General features: G+C 56.3%; 1 protein-coding gene across 6 annotated transcripts in view; it reads left to right on the top strand.

Annotated features, from left to right (window-relative positions):
• ANKRD11 (ankyrin repeat domain 11) overlaps positions 1-25,223 on the top strand; it is a 168,329-nt gene that overhangs the window by 123,231 nt on the left and 19,875 nt on the right. For 5 of the 6 annotated variants that reach the window (XM_032612287.1, XM_032612285.1, XM_032612282.1 and 2 more), the window contains 2 exons: positions 13,764-13,905; positions 19,930-20,068. In XM_032612287.1, the coding sequence (XP_032468178.1) occupies positions 13,819-13,905; positions 19,930-20,068 (226 nt within the window). In that variant the 5' untranslated portion in view covers positions 13,764-13,818. Of the gene's footprint in view, positions 1-13,760; positions 13,906-19,929; positions 20,069-25,223 lie in introns of all 6 variants that reach the window. The other variant, XM_032612283.1, reaches the window with a different exon arrangement.

Raw genomic sequence — 25,223 nt, 5'->3', positions numbered from 1 at the left:
CCCAAGTCTGATGAGACTTCGGGCACAGGCCAGGTGATGGTGACTTCTGGGGTAAAGGAGGTGGCTTCATGATGGGTTTATTCCTGGATGACTTAGTTGTTACTAATTTAGACTTGTTTTGCTCCAAACATCCCCTTGGCAAACTTGCCATTCAAAGAGGGAAATTACCAGCTGATTATTTAAACGTAAGGGAAGTGGAGAGGATCGTTCTTTTGGTAGCCTTTTCCTGCAAAAGACTTTCTGTTTCAGGAACCAGAGAGTATGGTGGACACAGTGTCACCAGCACAGACAGGTCTTTTCCAGGCTGCTGTGTGAGTTTAGCCACTGTGTCCCCTGTGACAGATGCCCGGGCTGGGGTGGGCTGTGTCCCGGGGAACCTCAGCAGCACACGATGGGGTGAGCGGCCTCGGCGGTGCCCGGCCCGGACAGGTGGACGCGCAGGGCTACAGGGGACAGTGTGCCACGGGGAGCAGGAGGACGCGTCTGGGGACGTTGCCCACCCTGAGGCGGGTGCCGGTGCTTGTCCTGTGGCACCGTGGGGCCCTGTTGTGACGCTGCTGCACTGAGCATGTCCGGCGGCAGGTGCGCCTCGGAGGCTGCGGTCTCTGGGCCCGGGCTTGTGCTGTGGGCTGAGAACAGAGCGAAGGGGAGGAGGCCTTCTCCGGTTCTGGTGGCCGGCCAGGGTGCCCTCCTGGGCTGGCTCAGAGGCCGAGCTGCAGTCCTTCCTAAGACGCTGCGAGTGCGTGCACACACCCGCGCCTGCGGAGCCGATAACCAGCTGCCGGGCCACCAGCCACACGGGCCACGTGCGCCCGTAAGAGCGTGTGGCCCAGCAGGCTGATGTGAACAAGCTTTTTTAAAAAGCAGGTTTGGAGGAGCAGGGCCTGGGCGCCTCACGTCCTCGGTGAGGACACACTGCGGGGCGTGGGCTGCAGGACAGGACACGTGGCACCCCGGTCTCCTGAAACAAGCCCCTGCTCACAGTTGCCCATGTGTGGGCACCGGGCCGAGACCGGAGGAGGACGGAGACGGCCGGGGTCCCTCTCCTGGATGCATCTGCGCATCAGGAGGTGTGCGAGCACCTCGACTTTGACCTTGATGCTCTGCTTGGTGTCTCCATCCATCTGTCCGGTTTCCTGATGGGAAGATGTCCCTTTATATGCAAAACGTTACACTTGTACGAAATCCTTTTGTCACCTGCCCTTTGGTTTTTCTGGCCACATAGACCATCCTGGGGGGACACAGAGGTGCTGAGGGTTGTGCAGAGTGGGAGGACTCCCAGGGCCACGTCAGCCACGGCCCCCTCCCTTTCCTGGGGAGGCACCTTTGTAGGCAGGGTGCCCCCAGCCTCATGAAGTTTGGGTTCCCACGGTGGTGGTGGCTGTTATTTGAGCTCTGTGTGACGGTGCCGGGAAGTGGGGAGGGGGTAGCATTTTCACACGGGGCCTGGCTCTCCAGCCTTCAGGGGTGAGTGTGCTGTGTGCTCCTGCGTGTGTGTGTATTCAGCCAGGCTGCTTCAGGCTCTGGTGGAGGCAGTGTCCTTGGCCTGGGCCTTCACCGCCCTGAGAATGGTGGTTCTGTGTCTTCAAGCCTCCTGGCTGCATGGTCACGTGGCCAGAAACCCATTATCGAAGTAACAATTAAGGCCTTTTCGAACCAACTGGCAGGAAAAGTGTCGAGTTTCCTGTGATGTTGCCATCACTTCTTAATTTAGAAACTGATAAAAGATCTACCCACGGGTGTCATCAGGTAGAGGGGGACGTGTCCACGGTTGCATTCACAGAGATGCACGGCAGAGGCAGCGTCCAGCCACCCGCTGCTGCGTGTCTGCTCCCCACCATCTGTACGTGCAGGCCTGGGGCAGACGCTGGCGATAAACCACCGTGAGGACAGTGGGCGGAGCCTGTGCCTGCCCGCCCCTTGTCACTGCCGGCGGCGGCTGTGGCTCTTCGCGGAAGTGACGGGACCTCACCCTTTGGGGGCAGGGAGGTGATGGCAGGAGGAGACTGGTTCCTCAGAGAGGGGGGCACACCTTGGCTCTCAGGCAGAAGCCCATAACCGGGTGTTCCTTCAGGAGAAGCATCTGGAAGTGCCCTGGAGGAACACTGGCTTCAAGGGCTCCATCCTCAGCCCCCACCTCCCCAGCCTGAGAGACTCAACGGCCACTGATAAGAGCCCTGGGCAGGTGTCAGGTGTCATCCTGAGCTCTTAACATGAGGAAGGTTTACTTCCATATTTTACAGATAGAGAAACAGATATATCCAACCACAAACCCAGGGCTCTTTTTTTTCTTCATTGAAGTATTATCGATTTGCTCTGTTATATATATTTCAGGTGATACAGTATTTTTGCAGATTACACTCCAGTTAAAGTTATTATAAGATATTGGCTATAATTTCCTGTGCCATACAATATATACTCGTAGTTTATTTATTTTATACATAGTAGTTTGTGTTTCTTAATCCCCTCTCCCTATCTTTCCCCTCTCCCTTCCCGCTCCCAACTGGTAATCACTGGTTTGTTCTCTGTATCTGTGAGTCTGCTTCTTTTTCGTTATAGTCACTAGTTTGTTGTATTTTTTAGATTCCACATATAAGTGATCTCATACAGTGTGTGTTTTTGTCTGTCTGACTTATTTCACTTAGCATAATGCCCTCCAAATCCATCCATGTTGCTGCACATGGCAAAATTGCATTCTTCTTTATGGCTGAGTAACAGACCATTGTGTGTATAAACACCACATCTTCTTTATCCATTCATCTATTGATGGACACTTAGGTTGCTTCCATGTCTTGGGTATTGTAAATAGTGCTGCTATGAACATTGGGGTGCATGTATCTTTTCAAATTAGAGTTTTCATTTTTTCCAGATATATACCCAGGAGTGGAATTGCTGGATCATATGGTAGCTCTATTCTTGTTTGTTTTTTGTTTTTCTTTGCGGTACGTGGGCCTCTCACTGTTGTGGCCTCTCCCATTGCGGAGCACAGGCTCCGGACGCACAGGCTCAGTGGCCGTGGCTCACGGGCCTAGCCGCTCCGCGGCATGTAGGATCTTCCCGGACCGGGGCACGAACCCATGTCCCCTGCATCGGCAGGCGGACTCTAAACCACTGCGCCACCAGGGAAGCCCTATTCTTAGTTTTTTAAGGAGGCTCCATAATGTTCTCCATAGTGGCTGCATCAATTTACATTCCCACCAACACTGTAAAGAGGGTTCCCTTTTCTCCACACCGCCAGCGTTTGTAATTTGTAGGCTTTGGTGACGGCCATTCTGACCGGTGTGAGGAGATACCTCATTGTGGTTTTGATTTGCATTTCTCTAATAATTAGAGATGTTGAGCATCTTTTCATGTGCCTGTTGGCTATCTATGTGTCTTCTTTGGAAAAATGTCTGTTCAGGTCTTTTGCTCATTTTTTGATTGGGTTTGTTTGTTTTTTTGATATTTAAGTGTGTGAGCTGTATCTACATGGTGTGTGTGTGTGTGTGTGTGTGTGTGCGCGCGCATGCACGTGCGTGCATGCACACACACACACATATGTATTTTTTTGCCGCGTCATGAGGCTTGTGGGATCTTAGTTTCCCGACCAGGGATTGAACCCACGCTCTCGGCAGTGAAAGCGCAGAGTCCTAACCACTGGACTGCAAGGGAGTTCATGTTTATATATTTTGGATATTAACCTCTTTTCAGTTGTATCATTTGCAAGTGTTGTCTCCCACTCAGTAGGTTGTCTTTTTAATGGTTTCTTTTGTTACGCAAAAGCTTTTAAGTTTAGTTAGATCCCCTTTGTTTATTTTTGCTTTTATTTCTTTTGCCTTTAGAGACAGATCCAAAAAAAATACTACTATGATTTATGTCAAACAAAGTTCTGTCTATGTTTTCTTCCAGGAGTTTTATGGTTTGTGGTCTTAGGCTTAGATCTTTTAATCCATATTTAGTTTATTTTTGTATATGGTGTGGGGAAATGTTCTCGTCTTTCATCTTTTATGTGTAGCTGTCCAGTTTTTCTAGCGCCATTTATTGAAGAGGCTGTCCTTTCTCCATTTATATTCTTGTCCCCTTTGTGGTAGATTAATTGACCATAGGTGCACGGGTCTCTATCCTGTTCCATTGATCTAAGTGTCTATTTTTTAAAAATCAATTAATTAATTAATTTTTGTCTGTGTTGGGTCTTTGTTGCTGCGCACGGGCTTTCTCTAGTTGTGGCGAGCGGGGGCTACTCTTCATTGTTGTGCGTGGGCTTCTCATTGCAGTGGCTTCTGTTGTTGTGGAGCACTCGCTCTAGGTGCGCAGGCTTCAGTAGTTGTGGCACACGGGCTCAGTAGTTGTGGCTCGTGGGCTCTAGAGCACAGGCTCAGTAGTTGTGGTGCACGTGCTTAGTTGCTCTGCAGTATGTGGCATCTTCCCAGACCAGGACTCAGACTTGTGTCCCCTGCATTGGTCGGCAGATTCTTAGCCACTGCTCCACCAGGGAAGTCCCTAAGTGTCTGTTTTTGTGTCAGTACCATACTGTTTTGATTACTGGAGCTTTATAGTATGGTCTCAAGTCAGGGAGCATGATACCTCCCACTTTGTTCTTTTTTCCCTCAAGATTGCTTTGGCAATTAGGCAAGACTTGTGGTTCCATGTAATTTTTAGTATTGGATTATTTGTTTTAGTTCTGTGAAAAATGTCATACATACTTTGACAGGGATTGCATTAAATCTGTAGATTGCTTTGGGTAATATGGCCATTTTAACAGTATTAATTCTTCCAACCCAAGAGCATGGGATATCCTTCCATTTCTTTGCATCATCTTCAAATTTCCTTTATCAGTGTTCTGTAGTTTTCAGAGTATAGATCTTTCACCTCCACAGTTAAGTTTATGCCTAGGTATTAGATTGGCCAAAAAGTTCGTTCGGGTTTTTCTGTAAGATGTTATGGAAAGACCTGAATGAACTTCTTGGTCAACCCAGTATTTTATTCTCTTTGATGCAATTCAAAATGGGATTTTTTTTCTTTCTCTTTCTGATAGTTCATTATTAGTGTATAGAAAAGCAACAGATTTGTGTCCTTAACTACTTAGGCCAGTGTTTCTGAAGTGTCCTGACAGCTTCTCATAATTTAGGAAAACAGTCTATTTCTGTCTTTGCCCTTAACACACACCCTGGAAACATGTTCACAAAATAACTCTTCATGAGATGGTGTGTGCGATGCCTCCTGATATTTTCTGTTCCGTGTTATTTCACTTTCTAACAAGTGGCTGTTGAACATGCTAAAACAATTGTGGGACTGAGTGTGGTTTTGGAAACCCCCATGTAGGTGAGCTGTGTCTGCAGGGCACGTTCCCAGAGTTGCTCTCACTCTCATGTTTCTCCTTTGATGAAATGTCTCTGCACGTCTTTTGTCCATTTTCTAATTGGATGTTTGTTGTTTACAGTTGTTTTGATTGTTGTTTATTTTTTATTCATACGAGTCCTTTGACTTGTGATTTGCAGTTTGCCTTTTCATCCTGTGAACTAGATCTTTCACTGAGCAGAAGGTTTTAATTTTGCTGAGATACAGTTGACCAGTTTTTCCCTTTGTGAATGGACGGTACTTCTGGTGTCATGTCTTAAGAACTGTTTGCCTAGCTTGAGGTCTTAAAGATTTTCCTCTTCTTCTCTTCTTTTTTTTTCCTACAATTTGTACAGGTTTTCATACTTTTTTTAAATTTAGATTTATACCTGAGCATTTCAGTTTCATTTGACGCACTTGTAAGTGGTATTGTGTTTTAATTCTGTTTCCACGTGTTCTTGCTATCCGTAGACATGTGGTGGGTTTTCGTGTGTCGATCTGGTATTCTGCAACCTTGTTGAGCTCACTGTCTCCAGGAGTTCGGTAGAGAGACAGTCACATCATTATCACATAGAAAGTTTTATTTCTTCCCTTCCAGTCCATTTGCCTTTTATTTCCTTTCTTTCTCATTCACTGGCTAGTGCTTCCAGTAAGATGTCCAGTAGCAGTGGTGGGAGGGCAGCCGTGTCCCGTGTCTCACTATTAGGGGTGATGCTGGCCGACGATGCTGTCCACCCTCCTGCTCACTCTGAGGGGTTCCCTGGACCCCTCTTGTGCCGAGAGTCTTCATCATGAGCCTTGATATTTGTTAAATACTTTTTCTGCACCAGTTGTTAGGATTGTGTGATTCTTCTTCTTTGGCCTGTTAATGTGGTGGATTGCGTGGATCGGTTTTCAAACACAGAGCCAGGTTTGCATGTTTCTGACCCAAGCATAGCTGCACCGGCCGCTCTAGTCGCCTTCTCCATGTGGTGACCCTGTGGGGCCCCCTCTGGTCCCGGTGCTGGATCTTCCCCCTTTTGTCCTGCAGCCGCCTGGTGGGTGGGTGTAGTGCCCGCACAGGGCCACTTTTCCCATCCTGTCCCTCCCCAGGGCTGTCCTCCTCTGGGTTCTCAGTCTGCTCTTTCTCTGGCTTGTGCTTTTGTCTCCGTGGAGCAGCCGTGGAGGCGTGTGGACTCGTCCCCTGCTGTGCTCTTGGTCACCACGTTGTGGGGCTCTCAGGGTGCCGGCCTGTCCCTGTCTTCTCCTCTCATTTATTCTGCAGCTTGGTCCCTTCTCTCTAAGACATCTTTTTCCTCCTCTGTTTTAACCCCCACCCCCCAACCTTCCTAGTTCACCGTTAATTGATCAGGTTTTCATTTCCATTCTGGCCGCGCAGTTCCAGTGGCTTGTGTGCTCTGTGCAAGGGAGGGTGGGTCTCGCCACAGGCTGGGAGCCTTGAGCTGCTGCCCCATTGTGTCCAGGGAGCTGCACTTCTGCACAGGGCATGGGGCCCCGTGAAGGGAGACTGTCCTGGGACGGGGTCTGGTAATTAGCCCTCCACTTTCTAAACGCCTGCCAGGGTGTAGCAGGTACATACCCCGTGTTTTTTTTTTTTTTTTGCGGTATGCGGGCCTCTCACTGTTGTGGCCTCTCCTGCTGCGGAGCACAGGCTCCGGACACGCAGGCTCAGCGGCCATGGCTCACGTGCCCAGCCGCTCCGCGGCATGCGGGGTCTTCCTGGACCAGGGCACGAACCTGCGTCCCCTGCATCGGCAGGCGGACTCCCAACCACTGCGCCACCAGGGAAGCCCTACCCCGTGTTTTAAACTTTGCAATTGTGAAATGTAACGTAATATCCAAAAGTCTGCAAAATAAAAATGTACAATTTAATTCTCACGAAGAACACACGCATGTGACTTCTGTGTAGAAAACTCCAGGTCACACTCCCAGGCATGACTGCCCATCCCACCCTCCTCCAGACTTTTACTTACAATAGTCACCGCTTGATGTTTTTAATAGTCTTGTCAGCCGAGCAGTGCATCCCTCAGCACTGTTTTCAGAAACTTAGGGAAACATACAAAGTAACTTTTTTTTGCCTTGACTTGTGAGATGGTTGGGTTGTTGCAGGCTCCCACAGGGGCTGCTGGTGCGTGCGGTACAGGCCTGCGCCCTGCGCTGGTGTGGCCTCTGGGTGTCGCCCCAGGAGCTGTGGGCTGTTGGGCGCGCGTGCGTGGTGGTTCCTGTGGCTCCGCTCGCGCTCCCGTCAGGATGCGTCGTTTCCTCTGTTCTGCATCTTCGCTGATGCTCTATAGCTTATTTTGTTTTTTGTTTGCATTTTCCTGTTGGTTAAAGAAGCTGATCAGTTTTTCATCTGGATTTCCTCTTTTGTGAAAGGCCTGAGTCTCACTTCCATCTTTTGTAGTGGACGTTTTCTCTGTTCCTTATTGATTTGTGGGAGCTCTTTATAGATGCTGGATAAGAGATTTTTGTCAGTTATGTGTGTAGAAAATTCTTCTCTTTTGTGGGAAGGTGACCTTTAATGAACAAAACTTGTTGTTTTTAAAGTGTTAGAATCTGGGCTTCCCTGGTGGCGCAGTGGGTAATAATCCGCCTGCCAACGCAGGGGACACAGGTTCGAGCCCTGGTCCGGGAAGATCCCACATGCCACGGAGCAATGAAGCCCGTGAGCTACAGCTACTGAGCCTGTACTCTAGAGCCCGCGAGCCACAACTATTGAGCCCACGTGCCACAACTGCTGAAGCCCACATGCCTAGAACCCATGCTCTGCAACAAGAGAAGCCACTGCCATGAGAAGCCCGCGCACCACAACGAAGTGTAGCCCCCGCTCGCCGCCACTAGAGAAAGCCCGCGCGCAGCAACGAAGACCCAACGCGGCCAAAAATAAATAAATAAAATTTAAAAACAAAGTGTCAGAATTTTCAGACTTTGCCGTTATGGTTAGTGTTTCCGGTTTTGCGGGCTCTTTGCGGGCTCTTTCTTTACCTTGAGGTTGTGAAGGTGTTCTCTACCCTGTTGTCCAGCAGCCTGTTCTCCTCTGGTCTGCAGTGTCTGGACTTGGGTTCTGTGTGGGGGTGAGTGGGAATCACCTTCATATCTCTGCATGGACTCTGCCGGGGGGCTCAGGTGGGGGGCTCCTTGGTCGGAACATGGGTCACCGTGCACATGCGCTTGGCCTGTCGGTCGGCCCTTGTCAGCATCAGGCTGTGTCAGTACTGTTCTTCAGCTTTTTAACTTTGACTTTAATTTTTTAAATTAATATTTATTTATGCAATTTGAAGTCCTTTCCTTTTCATTTTAAGTTTATTAGCATGAGTTCTTTTTTTCGAAGGAAGATTTCTTTATTTATTTGTTTGTTTTTGGCTGCGTCGGGTCTTTGTTGCAGTGCGCGGGCTTCTCATTGCGGTGGCTTCTTGTTGCGGATCACAGGCTCTAGGTTCGTGGACTTCAGTAGTTTGTGGCACGTGGGCAGTAGAGCATAGGCTCAGTAGTTGTGGCACGTGGGCTCAGTGGTTGTGGCTCGCGGGCTCTAGCGCGCAGGCTCAGTAGTTGTGGCACACGGGCTTAGTTGCTCTGCAGCATGTGGGATCTTCCCGGACCAGGGCTCGAGCCCGTGTCCCCTGCGTTGGCAGGTGGATTCTTAACCACTGCACCACCAGGGAAGTTCCAAGTTCTTTCTTTTTTAAAGACCTTCTCCTTTTTTTTTCTTATGCCAGTTTGGGCTTCTGTACAGGAGTCATCTTATGGTTTCCCAGCCCCTGCTCCTGGTTTGCACTCATTGTTTCCTGACAGCAAGTACTTCCATCTGGGTTCCCTCTGCCCAGGAGCCTCTGTACTGGTGCTGGGCCCTGAGTCCCTTACACACCTGGGGGTTTGCAGTGAGGACCCCACAGTAAACTTTACTGAACTTTTACTGAAAAGTAACTATTTTATAAAAGAAAACAAGTTTAGTGAGAAGAGTGGCATTGTTTCATATAGCTGCAGGTCTTTCTAATACCTGGCACCTTTACTCCGTCTGTTGCATTCTGCGGTTTTGCTTAAAGTGTGTGAAAACGATCCAGCCTCTCACAGACATGTATAGGGAACAGGGAGTCGCCTGGGAGCCTCCACGTGAGGGTGGGTTCTCCTCCGACTGGACTCGGGGCATCTGAAGACCCTGGGGGCTCCCTTGTGAAGCATTGGTCCCCTGAGGTGTGTGGGTCTCCCAAATGTGGACGGTCCATGATCACCACCAACCTCATTTGACCCGTCTTCAGGCTGGGTGCTAGGAAGCTAATGGAAGGGATACAAGTTTCCCAGAATTCATGTGAAAGCTCACATTTTATTGCTGGCCACAACTACTGTTAGTTTTCCTTGAAGCGATGGCCTCCTTTTGTTCATTTTTGAGAAAACACCTACCAGTCCTTAATAATCATAGCTTGTCTGAGAGAGTCTTTCAAGTAGCCATTGTGCCCCACGCAAACGCAGCCAGTGTGGCCACAGCCCCACCGCAGGGGCTTTTCCAGAGCCCAGTGCAGTCCCGCCAGCCCCACCGCCCGTCTGCTCAGAGTGTCGGGAGGGCAGGGAGTAGGGTTTGCAGAGTGACAGAGTGGACGACGTTTGCTGCTTTATCGAGGCAGTGCTAGGGATGCCGGCTGGCTCACCGCGGCCACGTGCCAGCGGGTGCTGGGCCACGCCGGCCGGAGAGGGCTTGGGGCGTCCTGGGGCCCTCGGGTGACACCAATAGGCCACAGTGTCCCTTGTGGAGCCCACGATAGTGCTCTGGGTGCAGTCTCTGTCCAGGGAGACCTTACTTATGGACACAGAAATTCTAATTCCATGCAGTTTTTCTGGTTTACAAAATATTAGTCGTGATTTTCTGACCCCACAGGAGAGGCTGGGCTGTGCCTGCGGCTGCCCTTGCCCAACACCCCCGGCTCGCAGGAGTGGGAGGGCTGGGGGACTTTGCTGCAGGCTCGCAAGTGCCTTTCTTTTGCCGTTACCCTGGTCGCCAGTGTGGCTGCATTTGGTGTTTGAGTCTGGAAATCGTTTTTCGGGACCGTTGCTGCGCTGTGTCCGCGTCCCCTGCACAGAGGCCCCCGTGCGGGAGAGGCGGGGCTCATTGGGCTCCTGCCCTTTGGCTGGGGTCCTGTCCTGGGCCGTTGTCTCTGGTTCCTCCTCGGGTAGCGTCTTTGCCTTGCTGTGACAGCGGGCTTTGTGGATCGCTTCTCTAGGACTTAGCGTATCCTCTCGTTTTAAAGTTTGTGAGTCTTCTCTTCTGTCTCTGAATTTTTCTAGACTCTCCTGAAGCCCAGGTTGCTGCTGACCCGGTCCTCTCTAGCCCCTGCTCACCCTGCTCCTGTGTGTGTTGTCCCTCCGGGCCCCGCTCTGAGCCTCCCTCCCAGCTGCCTTCTCTGCCCCTGTGGTTGCAGCTTGTGGGGACGAGGCCGCTGGGGTGGGGGGTGGGGGTGGCTGGCACAGGTCGGCAGGCGGTGGGCCCTCATCCCGCCCCATTGCGCCTTCCCTCCTGGAGCTGCGGGGCCGGGCTCTCCCTGTCCGTGGATTTGGGGCCCACGGTGCTGTGGCCTTTTCCACTCAGGTTCCAGCTTTGATCCCCACGAGGCCAGTAAAGCTGCCTTCAGGTTCCCCCTCGTGTCTTGCTTTTAGCTTGCCACTCGCAAAGGCAGGAGTTTGCTGAACGGCGGGTGTGGCAGGGGTGCAGCCACCCACCTCCCTCAGGGTTAGTTTGGAGGGAGCCTCTCCCCCGAGAGTGGCGCCTCTTGCCCACGGAGAGGGACTCGCAGGGCCGAGTTGTGTCGGGAAGGAGGAGGGTGCCGTGGTTGGGGCAGTCGCTTGTTGCGGTGCCTGCGGGGCTGGGTCTGCCCATGGTGCTCAGAGCGCCTTTGGGGAGGGACACGCCTCGTTGTGACACGAGGTCTCTTGACAAGGATGTCTGTCCTGCCAGCCTCTGTGAATGGACGTCTCCCTGGGCCCAGGACAGGCAGACGGGAAGGAGAGGCTGCCCAGCGGAGGGGCACTGCAGGGTGGTGTGGAGCCCGAGGGACTGGGCAGCCTCAGGGAGGGTCCTGCTGGGCACGTAGGGGAGAGGACAGAAGTGTGCCTGTGAGACCGCGACACAGCTGGGGCGGAACTGGGCCCATCGAGCCGTGTCCCTCCTCAGGAATGAGTGGAGACCTGGCACTCGGGGCCAGCTGCCAACACAGACGTCCTGGTGAGGCGCAGGCCTCCTCTGTCAGCTAGTGGATTGCGCCCAAAATGACGGCAGTGGCGAGTGTCTCCTGGTGGCCGGGACACACCAGAGCCCGGGTCGGAGACGTGCACGCGGGTGTAGTGTTGAAATTTCACGCCGACGACAGCAGTGGAGCAGGAGGCGCTAGAGGAGCCGCAGGGTCTGCCGGTGTTTCCAGAAGCTGGGGGTGCGCCTTGGGGGGCCGCCGTGGGCGCCGAGGCCCTGGAGGAGCGGGCCCCCCTCTTGCCCCCAGCCTCTGGGCAGCTCGTGCAGGGCTTCCCAGGAAAGGCCAGAGCCGCCGTGGGGCACTTGGTGACATCAGCTTTTGAGGCCTGGGCCGGCCGTCCACGCGCCCTCCTGGTTTGGACGCGGCAAGGTCTGGGTCTGGGACTCGTGGGTCCACCCGGCGTGCGCTGCCTGGCTCCACACGCTTGGGGATTCGCGTCTGGGGGCACGAGCGTTGCGCGTCCACGGCTCCGTGGCCTGAGTTTCCATCTTGGGAGCAGGCAGTCAGGAGGCTTTCAAAACATTAACTTCCAGATAATCTTTAAATTTCTGTGGAAACATTGCTGATGAGTTCCCAGGTAGCCCTGGGATTCAGCAGCTGTCCTGAGTCAGGCTCTGATATGCCATTCCTCAGGCTGAGACAGCCCAGTTTGGTCGTGGAAAACTGGAAGAGAGCTTGGCGTTCACAGTTTCAAGCGCAGATAGGAATCATCATTTCCGGCCGCAGCCACGGGGAACGTGTGGAGGCAGAGCCTGACCCACCTGCTCTGTGGTGTGCTGCGGAGGCGGTGTCAGGAGGTGGCGTGGTCCCTCCACTGACTACAGTTAGATGTGTGTCGGCCAGTGAATAAGCAAGGGGACACTCGGGGAACCTTTGATCCGTTAACGTGGAAAAGGAGACAGGTTCTCCAGAGGCTGGTGAAGGGCAGGTCGGAGCTGCCACTCCAGAACGCTTCTGAACAGCGTGTTTCCAAAACCATACAGAGTAGAGGCTGTTTAATTCTGGGTGAGCTATTTACAGAACCCCTCGTCCAACACGACAAGGCGCCAGAGGTGTGATTCGGTTTGTGTGAACTGTTCTCTGACCCTGTGAGGAGGACGTCTGCGAGGAAGGCTTTCAGGAGGACAGAGCAGACGCGCTTTTCCCTGTTCCCTCTGCTGAGCGCAGCACGCACCCCGGATGTGATTCGTGGAGCAAGCACAGGAGGACGGGGGGGTGAGGGGAGAGCTGTCCACATCGGGCAGGGGCGGGGCAGGTCAGTGTGGCCACAGGCAGAGACGACTCCACGCACAGGTGCAGAGCGCCTGGCTGTGCCGGCACGGCCTCCAGGGAAGCACCGGGCTTGTTGGGAGCAGCAGACAGGATTGAGAGACGAGTCGGCCAGCGTCTCCACTGGGGTCTCCATGGGGAAGGCGATGGGCGGAGTGGACAGTTCCGCGGGCTGTGGGGTGGTCTCTGGTTATGTGGTACCTGGGATGCGTTATGTTCGGGGGAGTCGGCGGCTTGTGTGTGAGAGGTAGGTGGGGTGGTGGGTGGTTTTGTGGGGGGTTCTTGGCCATTGCCAAGAAAGGGCTGGCCCTGGTGGGAGGGCGGTCTGTCCCCAGAAAGCAAACTGAAGATGCCAAAACATAAAATACAGAAAACACGATAACCACAGCATGTGTCCTGGGAAATGCAGGGGCCCAGGCCTCAGGCCCACGTGCAGGAGTGGGCGCCACAGCTACCTGACATCCTCCGGGCGTTCCCCAGCGGCGTCACTTGCCTACCTTCTGGACATTTGACTCGCGGGAGTTGGGGACTTCGGGGTGCTGGGTGCTTTCTGAGTGGCAGAGTAGCCCTCATCCTGACCTTCTGTTGGGGGTGGGGGCAGGGGGCTGTTTTGCAGGTGACGGCAGGTGGCCGAGAGGGTGGTGGGCATGATCCCCTGGACCTCGAGGTGTGACCCTGCCCGTGGGCAGAGGGTGCTGCCACCGAGCATGTGTGGCGCCTGACCCCCGGAGCAGGGCCCCGCGTGCACCCCGGGGTTCTGCTGTTCTCCCTCGTGGAGGGTAGACGTGCCGCTGCCGGGGCTGCCTACCGGGCCGGTGCATCAGGAGCGGCCCCCTCAGAAGGCTGCTGCGTCCATGCATCGTGCATCACCGACTGGAGGTGGCACCTGGGTTTCATGTGGGGTCACTGGACCTTAACCCCGTGCCCTCTGTTTTTAAGCAGACGGTTGACGATGAAGCGATGGCGGCGTGAATAAAGGCCTGCTGAGGAGGAAACGATGCCCAAGGGTGGGTGTTCTAGAACCCCACAGCAGGAGGAGCGTTCCCTGAGCAGCGACATGGTGGAGAAGCAGCCCGGGAAAAAGGTGAGCTCGTCCTCCCCTACCACTCCGCGTGGGCCTCGTCCGGGCCCGGGGGAGGGCTGGGGGTGTCACTGTCGCTTGTCCCTCTGCAGTGGGCGACGTCTGTGCCGCGAGACCCTCTTCGGGCGGCAGTGGAGGAACTGCTGTGCTGGGTGGCTGTGGAGGACACGTCTGGCTTTTTTTAAGGATGTTTGTTATTTGGGGGCCAAAGTGGAGCTTTAAGCACTAGGTCCGTGGACAGAAATTGCTGTCTGAGAGAACCCCAGTTCGGCCCCACCGTCTGTGCCTCAGGACCATGGGTTCCTGCCATATGGTTGCTGGCAGACCGAATCTGACGGTAGCTGTGCGAGTGGTCCCGACTTGAAACGCTGCTGGGTAGTTGTACTCCCCGTTTGCTTGTTGCCAGTGTGAATAGGAAAGCAGGTTGTAAATCTGCATCGTTGTGCCCTGTTAATGTGCTGGTGCCCTGGGCTCGGGGGTGTGTGCTGTGTGCTCCACAAGCTGTGACACCCAGTGTTCCCTCCAGACTGTTCTTAGAGGGACCCCCAGGCTGGTCTGTAGGAGTTACAGACTCACAGGCTTCCTGAGGGAGGGCCCACCTGCAAAGGTGGCCTCGCCCGTGCTCTGCGTGGGGTGCTGTGGCCTGTGCCCGGCCCCCTTTGATCCAGGAGGAGGACGTGCAGAGAAGCCCTCAGTGTGGAAGCTGGATGTGGCTTGTTGCTGCTTTGTCCCGTGGTTTTACGAGCAGGTCTGGGAAGAAGCCTCGGGCTCCATGCTCCTCCCAGCGCTGGGAAACTCTGGGAGTGCCGGTTCCCAGAATCCCAGAGGAATCTACTGAGGAGAGAGTAGGAGGCCGCGTCCAGATGCTGAATTCACAGGAAGGGTGGCAGGGGTCCATGGATCCAAAGCCCCTGGGAGCCCGCGCTCCTCTCGGGGCTCCAGACAGGCCTTCTGGTGGCAGTGAAGGGGTCGGGGTATTGCCATCCCAGGTGGACTCCTGCGGTCCCAGTGGCGCTGGGGATTGCAGAGAGGGAGATAGAGAAAAAGGCCCGAGGAACAAGCTGTGCCTGGCCGAGGAGCCAGCCCCGCGCCCTGCCCCGCTCTCTGCGGGACGCCGGCTGAAGCACATGCCACCCGCTGCGACCCCATCCCCTCCACAGGGCAGTGCTGTCCACCCTGGACGCTCCCCGGGCGTGGCCGTGTGACACCACAGGTGTCCACGCAGGTTTCGCAGGGGAGGGACAGGTCAGGCCTTGAGAGAGAGGAGCACCCTGACTGGAGCGGGGAGGGCAGCTGCGTTCCCCCAGACGACAGGGCCGTCTGTGGAGGAGGCCCGGGAGGTGTGCGCGGAAGCGGCGGGGTGCGAGGCCTGCGGAGCGAGGCTGTGGCCAGAGCAGCGTGCAGTGTCTTTTCTGAGCGCTGTTAGCCAGTGGTCGGGCGTGGAAGTTTAAAAACACATGTGTGGGGCTTCCCTGGTGGCGCAGTGGTTGAGAGTCTGCCTGCCGATGCAGGGGACACGGGTTCGTGCCCTGGTCTGGCAGGATCCCACATGCTGCGGAGCGGCTGGGCCCGTGAGCCGTGGCCGCTGGGCCTGTGCGTCCGGAGCCTGTGCTCCGCAACAGGAGAGGCCACAACAGTGAGAGGCCCGCGTACCGCAAAAAAAAAAAAGGCTACACAGACTGTTTAGGGATTAATTTGATGAAAGATGTGCACCCTGAAACCTGCAGAACTTTGCTGTGGGAAATTCAGGCAGTTCTGAGCCGCTGGAGAGGAGCAGGGCCTACGGGCCAAGGGTGGCTCCGTAGTGTTCAGATACCAGCGCTCCCCAAGCCAGTCTCATAGAGCCGTCGATGCAGGTCCAAGCGCCTGAGGGCTTTTGGGGAGAAACCGATAAGCTGCTTCCAAAGTGTGTTTGGAAATTCAAAGGAGCTGGCGCAACGACAGCCACCTTGAAAAGGCAGGAGGCAGTCGGAGGCCCTCGGCCTTGGCTGTGAAGCTGCGGGGCAGTGGAGACAGGTGCACACCTGTCCTGGGGAGCAGGGTCCCCACAGGCACCCACGTGTGTGCTCAGCTGCTTGTCTACAAGGTGCTGAGGCTGCTCCATTGCGAAAGGGTCATCTTCTCAGCAGACAAAGGCGGGACAGTCAGATCCACCTGTTTGTGCTGTTTCTGGCGGCTGATAGAGTCCTCACTCCTACTGGCTTCTGTCGTTGTTGGTCATTTACAGATAAGACTCAGTTAGTCATAGTCGAGGTGGTTCCAGGGCAGGTGTGTGGGGTGCGGGTTAAGAGCCAGCCCTCCTCTCTCTGTACGTGGTGTGTGGGAGCTGGCTGAGCGTCCGTGGGGGACGCTGGTTGCTGGGCCACAGCAGTTTTCAGGGTGTGCCACGGTCTGACACGGAGGTTGAACTGATAGAGGTTGAACCCGATAGAGGTTGAACTTGACGTCTAGACATCCTGTTAGCATTGAGGAAGTAAACACACTGTGGAGTGTGTGTGGTTGGTCCCTGTGACGGTGCCTGGGTACTAGTGAGGGAGGCTCAGCGAGGTCTGCCCTGCTCTGCTCTGGCTGAGGGCTAAAAGCTTTCTGTGAGCACTTTTAGTGAAGTAGAAATGCACATTTCCTTTCTAGAACCTGGGATCACGGTGATCCAGACCAGGCTCTCGGGACACCCCCTCCCCCGCGAGCAGTCCCCACGGTAACACCCCGCCCCCACCCACAGGGGATGCGGACTCATGGTGGGGATCTCTGCTTCCTTCCGATGGACGTTCAAGCAGCTTCTCTGCCGATTCCTGTGCTGATACATATCTGGGTTCTTTCCAGTCCAGGTGTGATGTGAACATACATACATTGGGGTTTTTCTATGGAGGCAGCAGATAGGGTTTAATGGTTCGGCAAAGTGACTGCACAGTTCTGCACCCCCAAAGCCTAGGTCAGGCGGACCCATCCGTGCTAACACTTGGTGATGTCAGTTTAATTTGCCTTGTTCTGTCGTCTCCTGGTCTCCTGTACCGTCCTCTGCAAGCTCTCCGTCTGTGATCCATCTGGACTCATTTTGAGTTTTGTGCTGTAAGGGAAGGTCAAGGTTTATTTTCTTCCCTGTGGATGTCCACATGGTCATTGTCACTGGGAAGACTGTCCTTTCCTGCTGGGTTGTAGCGGAGCCCTTGTCACCAGTCAGGTGGGGCTCAGCTTCTGCTCTTTGCTCTGAACCTTTGGCCCTTGGGTCCAGGGCCACCTATTGTGACTATAATTGTACAGTCTTGATACCTGGCAGTTTAATTTGCCCATCTTCGTTGTTCTTCAGAATTGTCCTTGCTACTTGTGACCCTCTGCGTTTCCATGTACATTTTGGAAAAAGCTGGTTGATCTCCACGCAAAGCCTGCTGGGTTTTGATTGGATTGCTTTGAATGTAGAGATGAGTTGGGGGAGATATGCTGTGCTAACAGTATTGAACAGTGTCCCATAAGTGGGCCTGCATTTTTATCAGTCTAATTTCTGTTCTCTCAGTAATGTTTGTAATTGTCTATGTAGAGGGCTTGAACACCTTTTGTTAGATTCATTCCTATGTATTTAATGTCTTTCGATATAAATATGTAATATTTCAGCATGATTTCCTAATGGTTTATAGTATATAGAAACCAATCACTTTCTGTGTGATTGAGCTTCTCATTCACTTACTAATTTGAAGAGTTTAATTGTAAATTCCTCTGGATTTTCTCCTGTGTAAAATCACAGCGTCGTAAGATAAATACTCCTTGTTATCCCTCAGGAAGAAGAGGGGGGCGGGGCTGGCCTGGTCTGACCGTGGAGGAGACCGCCCCCCTGAGGCGTGTTGTCACGGTGGGGCGCAGCCCGCCGGCATCTTCCCGCAGCTGTGGAATGTTCCGTCTACGGTTGCACTGGAGTGGATGCACCCATTTGCCTTTTGATGGGCGGTTGCTCTTTCTTTCTTTTACTGTTATGAACAAAACTGTGAGTTTGTGTGGCACGTCACTCACTCCCCGGACTTTGTTAGAAACTCTTGAGTGGCCCCAAGCAGCGTCCGAGGCCCACTGCTCTGCCGGTCCAGTCAGCGATTCTTGTGAGAGTACTGGTGTTGCCTCCTGGTTTTAATTTGCATTTTCCCAATGCCGATCACCTTTCCAAACGTTAACTGGCTGTATGGATATTTTTTTCTGACAAGTGCGTGTTCAGATCTTTTGCTCATTAAAAAATAGGTTTAGTTTTTCAGTAGATGTGGTGAGTATAGGCATTCCTGCCTTGAACCCCCTCTCGGCGGTGGCACCCAATCTTCCGCACCAAACCTGTGTCAGGTGGGGGACGTCCCTCCCCACAGTGTGCTGGGGGTTGGTCTCAGGACCTCAGGGCTTTTCTGCAGCTGTGGAGATGATCATAATTTTCCATCCTTTTTCTTTAAAAAAAAGCATTTTTAAAATATTTATTCATTTGACTGCGCTGGCTCTTAGTTGCAGCATGCGGGATCTTTAGTTGCAGCATGCGAACTCTTAGTTGCGGCATGTGGGATCTAGTTCCCTGACCAAGGATCGAAGCTGGGCCCCCTGCATTGGGAGTGTGGAGTCTTAGCCACTGGACCACCTCCTTTATTTTCTTAGCGTGGTGAATTACATTGGTTTTTTAAATTTCTTGGATTTCTGAATACGTTGTTATTGTGATTTGTGTTATCTTTTTTTGTGTCTGTCGATCAGATTAACCAACCGGACCAGGAGTTTTTTTGGTGGCAGGTTGCTTGTTACAGTTTGGGGCTTCCACTGGTGGGTGCTGTTCTCCTGGCAGGGGCGGCGGGAGGCGGGGCGGAGGTGCGTGCAGGTGGTGACAAGCGGGCCTGTGTCCTGGTGCCTCTGGCACCGGCTCGGCCGAGGCTCGGGCTCTGCCTGCTGGTCCCTCTTCGCGCTCCGGGTGCCCTCGGAGCTGGCGGTGTGTTGTGGCGGGGTCTCCTTGGTCACCCAAGGGTGTCTCGTTGCCTGCTGAGACTGGAGGGCACGGCGTGGCAGTCAAGTGGAGGACTCTCAGGGCCCCAGGAGACAGGACTCGCGCCGCTCAGGGTTGGGCGTCCCCTCCCAGGAGCACCCGACGCCCCAGTGCCGTGAGGGCTGCTGTGAGGGCCGTGTGTTTGCCTCCGCCTCCCCGGGGTGGATTCCAGAAAGGAAGCCTGCTGCTGGAGAAGGGGCCGCCTGGCGGTAGCAGTGCCATCCTCCCTGTCAGCAACGCAAATTGGCTGGCCCGTGTGGTGCGGTGCGCTGCGGGCAGACGGGGCACTGGTTAGCCTGAGGCTCTGCTGAGCGCCCCCACCCCACCCTCAGGGCTCTGTGTGCTGCCCTTTCTGTGCGGGGCGTGTCACATCCCGATCCCCCCGCCCCCAAGGTGGCGCTTCCCCCGGTTCTGCAGACGGTGGCAGGCGAGGCGGACGCCCGGCTGGACCTCCCAGGTTGAGGCTGGAGTTCAGGCTCCCGGGTCCTTACAGGTCAGCAGGGCTGGGAGCGATGGCCACACCCGGCCGCCCTCTAGCCAGCTCCTGCTCTGGGCTGGGTCGCCCGCACTGGGCTCTGCTCCGGGGCTGCTGCGGCTGCAAGATCCGTCCCAAACACGGCCCTGCAGTGTCACAGGCCTGTGGTGACCAGAGGTGGCTCAGGCCCCGGGCAGGCGAGGGACGACACGCTGGAGGGGAGCCAGCATCTCAGGGCAGACATACTCTCCCGTTCGGTGTGAGGCCGGGCCCCTTCGTTCACGGTCACGGGGAGAGTTTCCAGTGGAGGGCGGGTTCCGTCTGTCAGCAGGCCCCTCTGAAGGTGCGTTTTCCCCGTTACTGAGTCCATCCCTGGGAACACGAGGCAGGAGGCAGCGAGGTGGTAGGGCCGTGGGTGCCTCTGAGCCTGGTGGGCAGGAGGGGTGTCCATTGCCCAGATAAGAGACTTGCTTTCCGGGCACGTGAAGTCCTGCTAGACGTAAGGACTTTGAGAGTCTAACTTGGGGCCAGCATCTGAAAGCGTCACTCTCTTTTCCAGGATAAAGATAAAGTTTCTCTAACCAAGACCCCAAAGCTGGACCGCACTGATGGTGGGAAGGAGGTGAGAGAGCGAACGACCAAGCGGAAGCTGCCCTTCACTGTGGGCGCCAATGGAGAGCAGAAGGACTCGGACACAGGTACCCACCCGCCCCCGGCGCCCCAGTTCTGCCGCACGGACCCGGGAGGGGGTGACTCACAGCTGACAGGGCAGATTCCCAGGCAGAGGATTCCCGCACGTGTGCACAGAAGCCATGTTCCCCCAGCCCCAGCCTGCCCAGGGGCCTCCCGTGCGTGTGAGCACGGGCTCCTCTCCCTCAAGGAGAGCCTCTGGAGAACTTCACATGGGAGGATAAACGAGTTTCCCCTCAGGGCTGCAGAAGCACATAAATTAAACCCAGTTGTTTGAAATGGAGGCCAGAGGGAGCTGTGAGAAAGAGCAGGAGGCACGCAGGCCCCCGCGCGTGCGCTGCGGGCGTGCCCCTCACCGCCACGTGGCACGTGTGCGTTCAGGTTGGTTCCGTCCGAGCTGCCTGCAGGGACGTGTGCTGGGTCCAGGCAAGAACCCGGCCCCTTTGCCAGCCGGCTCACACTCCTCCTCTTGGTCCTGGTGTCCTGGGCCTTCCCCGCCTGCCGGTCATCTGACTGCAGACCCCCTAAGCCAGGGGCAGGTGTGGGGTGGATCCACAGAGCCGCGAGGGGGCCTGGGTCCCCCAGGATGCAGCCACGGGGGAAGGAGCAGAGGTCCTGCCAGGATCGGGCGGAGGGCAGGGGGCTTTGCTGCACGTGAGGGTTTGTGTCAGGTCTCAGGAAAATGGCAGGTACAGGAATGACATAAATGTGAGAGAATTGGGAGAAATGGCAGGGGGGAACAGCCTGAAATGAACGTCTTCACTCACAACGCCTCCTGCACAGGGCGACCCCCAGGCGGGTGCACCCCGGGCCCGCAGGCTGGTGAAGCAGGTTGGCGGGGTTGGTGGTGCCGGCTGGGGTATGGCTGGGGTCCGGGACAGGCGGCTCGACCTCCGCGGGGTCCTCCGCAAGGGGAGGGGGTGGGCTGGGGGGAGGGCACAGGAGGTGGGAGTCCTCGCAGGGACCCTGTGCCTCGGGCTCTGGGTGCAGAAGAGACAGGCCCAGCTCAGGCTTGGGTGCCCGAGCCAGCTCTGGTACCGGAGGGCGTGGCGTCGCTGTTGGGTGCGGCTTCCTGGGTGCTGGGGGCCTGCAGGTCGGTGTCGTCCTCTGGGATGTCCCTGCCCGAGCACAGGCGGGCGCGGCGTCCTCGGGGGTGTCTGCAGGGTGCTGGCCGTGAAGGCGGCCTCCAGCAGGCCTGGGGGACGGTTGGCATCTCAGCACGGGGCGCCAGGCAGGTGGGAAACTGAAGAACGTTTTGCAAGTGGGATTTTCCAGGCAGGGACAAAGTCTAAATACATGGAAAGTCCAGCATTTGTTCTCTTACTGTGGAGTGTCTATCCCTTTGGGGGCCAGTTTTGCTGTACCATTGACCCTTGAACAGCACCACGGCTGTGAGCTGCATGGCTCCGCTTATGTGCCGGCTTTTTCAGTAGTACACAGTGTGGGAGGAGGGGGGGGCCTTCGACTGGGTGACTGTGTCCTGCCCATCCCCGCCGCCCCCGGGGTTCAGGGGCTGACCGTGCAGCTTTCTTGTACACCTGCTTTGGTCATGTGGCAGAAGTGGTCTCCAGTAACTGGGAGCGTCTCATCCTTCGGGCCAGGACTGGGCACCTCGCCTGCAGCCCTGGTCACTGACCCCTCCCTGCCCTTCCTGATGAGCGGCCGCCTGGCCGGGCAGAGTGAAGCTCTTCCTCTGAGAGGCCTCGCTTCCACCAGGTGCCGCCTGCCCGCCTGCCCCACGGCAGATGGGGAGGCTCTTGTACAGAAGTGCCAACGCTGGTGAGCGCCGAGCTAGGGAGGCTGAAGGTCCCCGTGTTCCCACGTCCCCTCCCTGCCTGTTGGCTCCTGCCGTGTCCCTCCAGCGCCCCCTGCTGGGAAGATGTAGCCTGGCGCTCACGGGACTGTTGCAAGTGGCCAGTAGTTCTCCGGCTGTGCTCCCTGAGAGGGGGAGGCTGGTGAGCATCCCCCAGAGACCCTCGGGCTCCCTGGGAGCACCCTCCTGTTTCCCGGTCCCCAGGAGGCCCGCGGCGCTTAGTCAGGGCTGGGGCGTCCTCCCTGGAGCTCAGGCCACCAGCGGGCGGGCACCTGCAGGCAGGGAGAGGGGGCCCTGCTGCCCGGTGCCAGTCTTGGTGGGACCAGGACCTGCTTCAAATTATACTCTGCTGTCTGCTTCTTATGTGTTTAATTTCCCCGCAACATAAGTGTACGCACACCTCCTGCTGAGGTCCGTGTGGATGAAGCCCTGCAGGCTTCTTGCTCAGTCTGACAGCAGCCCTCCCGCCTCCCACCTGGAGCCCCCAGGGCCCTTCAGAGAGGGGCCTGTTCTCAGCTCCCAACGTTTCTTTGCTTCTACTTTGTGCTGGCCCTGCAATGAGGATGTGTGAGCAGCTCACCCGTCTAGGGCTGGGATTTGGGGTCGGAGGCGGCGGGCACGCAGCTTCCCTGGTGGGCAGGGCCTGTCGGGACTCCTGCTCAAGGCTGCCCTGTGTGCGGGGATTCACTGGTGCTGGGCTCTGAGCACGCCCCCTGCCAAGTGCTGGAGGTCACGTGGGTGACCATGCAGGGGCTTGGCCGCCTGCCAGGCGTGACACGCTGTGAGTCTCTGGTTGGGAGGGCACATGCCACCCACACTGTGACCCTGGAGCTCTCGGGACCCCAGAGCGGGCAGGACTGATGTAGGACGCCGGCCACCTCCATCCCAGGCCAAGTCGAGAGGGCGTGGCTTGGCCCTCTTCTCTCTGGTCTGGGTCAGGGTGGCCGCTCCACCCGGTGAACTCCCGGGTTTGGGTGTGGGGAGCTTGAGGGGTGGTCGGAGGCCCCCAGGCAGGCTGGGGCCGGTGGCGTGGGTGATGCTGTTCATGCGGTGCTGGCGGTCTGGAGTATGATTTACTGCTGTAGTGGAAGTTGGGGTCAGTGGTTGGGAACCCCTGTTGTCCAGGCCCTTTATGCCAACCTCACCTCCGTAGATTCTGGCCTCCTGATCACGGTCACCTGTGGAACGGCTCTGTGGTCGCCCTTACCTGGAGCTGGAGCAGCCACTGCCGGGGGAGTGAGACGTGGGGGGTTCAGCCTGTCCCTCTCAGGCCGGGGACTTGCTGAAGGCCACACAGACCGCTCTTTCTTTAAAAGAGCAACGCTGGAAATTTTTTTAAAAAGGAAAAGGAGGAGACACAGAGCAGGAAACCAGAAGGGAAGCCGTTTGTCACCACAGCCTGAATGATGGTGCCCATGTGGGTCCAGTGGCGCTTGGAGGGTCGGAGTGTAATGCGGGGAGGACCCCGTGCAGCACGTCACCTGACGGGGTATCTGTCATACGTGGACTGTGCCTGGGCCGGCTTCTTGGTCAGAAGCTTGTGTTTGTGACTGATCGAGGAGGTCAGGCCCTGTGTGGTGTGGGAGGTGTGCTCTGAGGCCAAGGGACGGGCCGCTCTTGGGACAGCAGGTCCCAGTGCCGACCACCCACCTCCCATCAGCCTGCCGTGGGCCGAGCCTGCAACTTCATGGGAGACCGAGGACCTCCTCCGCCCCCTCCCCACCATAGGGTGGAGCCCTGACAATGGTGACATCTGAGGAGAGTCATAGATTTCCCACTTTCGGCAACATGGTATGCCCTGGTTGTCAGCCACGGGGCTTCTGGTGGCAGTGGACGGGCTGAGGGCAGCTGTGCCCGCCGACACCTCCGGCTGGAAGATGCCATCCTCCAGCCTGGGGGCCGAGAGGGCTCCCCAGGCTCACGCCGTCCTGCCCCCATGGGGCTGGCCCTCCCTGGGCCTGTGCGCCTTCCTAGGCCCCAGAGCGGAGACGAGGATTGGACCCAGAGATGGCCGCCACAGGAGGAAGGCACCCGAGCAGACACAGAGCAGCGTCCAGAAGATCAGGCAGGTTTTCACAATGTAAAACAGAGCATAAGGCAGCAGAAACGATTGCTGAAACGAAGCATTCGGGCGGGGGACGGGTTCTAGCGCTTACCGGGTCCACCATGAGCAGGGTGAGTGAGCTGGAAGCTACTGAACCTAAAGACGCCGCCTTGGCTGAGGCACAGAAGGAAGCAGGGGAGTTGCCGACCGGGGTCCAGGAGGAGCACACGGGGCCGCCGGTGTCTGCGCAGGGTGCGGGCTCCACGCAGAGCGTCGTGTGGAACCACGGGACCACCCGAGGGGACACAGAAGGCGGCCGGGAGAGTGTCTGCAGACCACGTCCCGGAAGCCAGAGGAGATCTTCTCCCAGAAGCTCACTCTGTGTCTTTGCTGCCAGGATTCGCCGTGACTCGGGGAAGTTCTCCACTGGACGCCGTCAGTTTTGCTGGGGAGTGAAACTCCCCAGGAGGAGTGGACTCTGGGTGCTGGGTCCTGAAACAGAGGCCCTCAGGGCTGCGCCCTCCTCAGGCCCAGCCCCAGCAGAGGCCACGGGGGCTGTGGGAGGAGAGCAGAGGCGTGTTCTGGGGGAGACAGGAACAGCATTTAGGGGGAAACCCAGGGATGGCCTGGGGGGCTGGGGATCCTTGCATCTGCTAGCTGGGTGACCGTGTCCCAGGAAGAGATGATAAACGTGGCCCCAATTTCACAGAGGACCAGCGAGGTGATTGAGCGTGAGAATCAAGGCGCCATGGACATACAGGCCGAGTCACACGGCTGTGCTCTGCTTTCCTCACGGTGAGGGCACTGTCCAGGCTCATGAGACTGCCTTCCCCCCATTACCCTGGGAAGACGGCACGGCTGGCGTCCCCGGGGAACGAGGGGGCAGGGTGTGCTCCAGCCCCTGCGCCCCCACAGCACCCTTTGGCCTTGCTCGCCACTCACACGGACCTGCCAGTTTTCCAGTCTACAACTTGACACGCCGCCTGGGCTTCGTGTAACTTCTGTTCTGCTTCCGGTTGGATGTGAGAAACAAAACGTTGGCAGAGCGCTGAGGGAGCTGGGCCGTTGCCCGGGCACCTCCTCTGCCGTGTCCCCATCCCTGCGCTGGCAGGTGGGGCCGTCGCCCACCTCAGGGCAGGGCAGGAAGGACGTTCTGCAGGTCTCACCTGGGTTGACCCCTGGCTTGGCCCCTGCCGACAGGACGCAGTGGCTGGGCAGGAGGGCCCTTCTGCAGCACCAGCGCCCTGGCCTCCGCTCCTCTGTGGCCTGGGTTCCGTGGGCAGCCGCTCCACCTGCGACTCCCAGC

The sequence above is a fragment of the Phocoena sinus genome, chromosome 19 (genome assembly GCF_008692025.1).
Source record: "Phocoena sinus isolate mPhoSin1 chromosome 19, mPhoSin1.pri, whole genome shotgun sequence".
NCBI classification, from domain to species: Eukaryota; Metazoa; Chordata; class Mammalia; order Artiodactyla; family Phocoenidae; genus Phocoena; species Phocoena sinus.
This window is presented reverse-complemented; position numbering and strand designations above follow the sequence as displayed.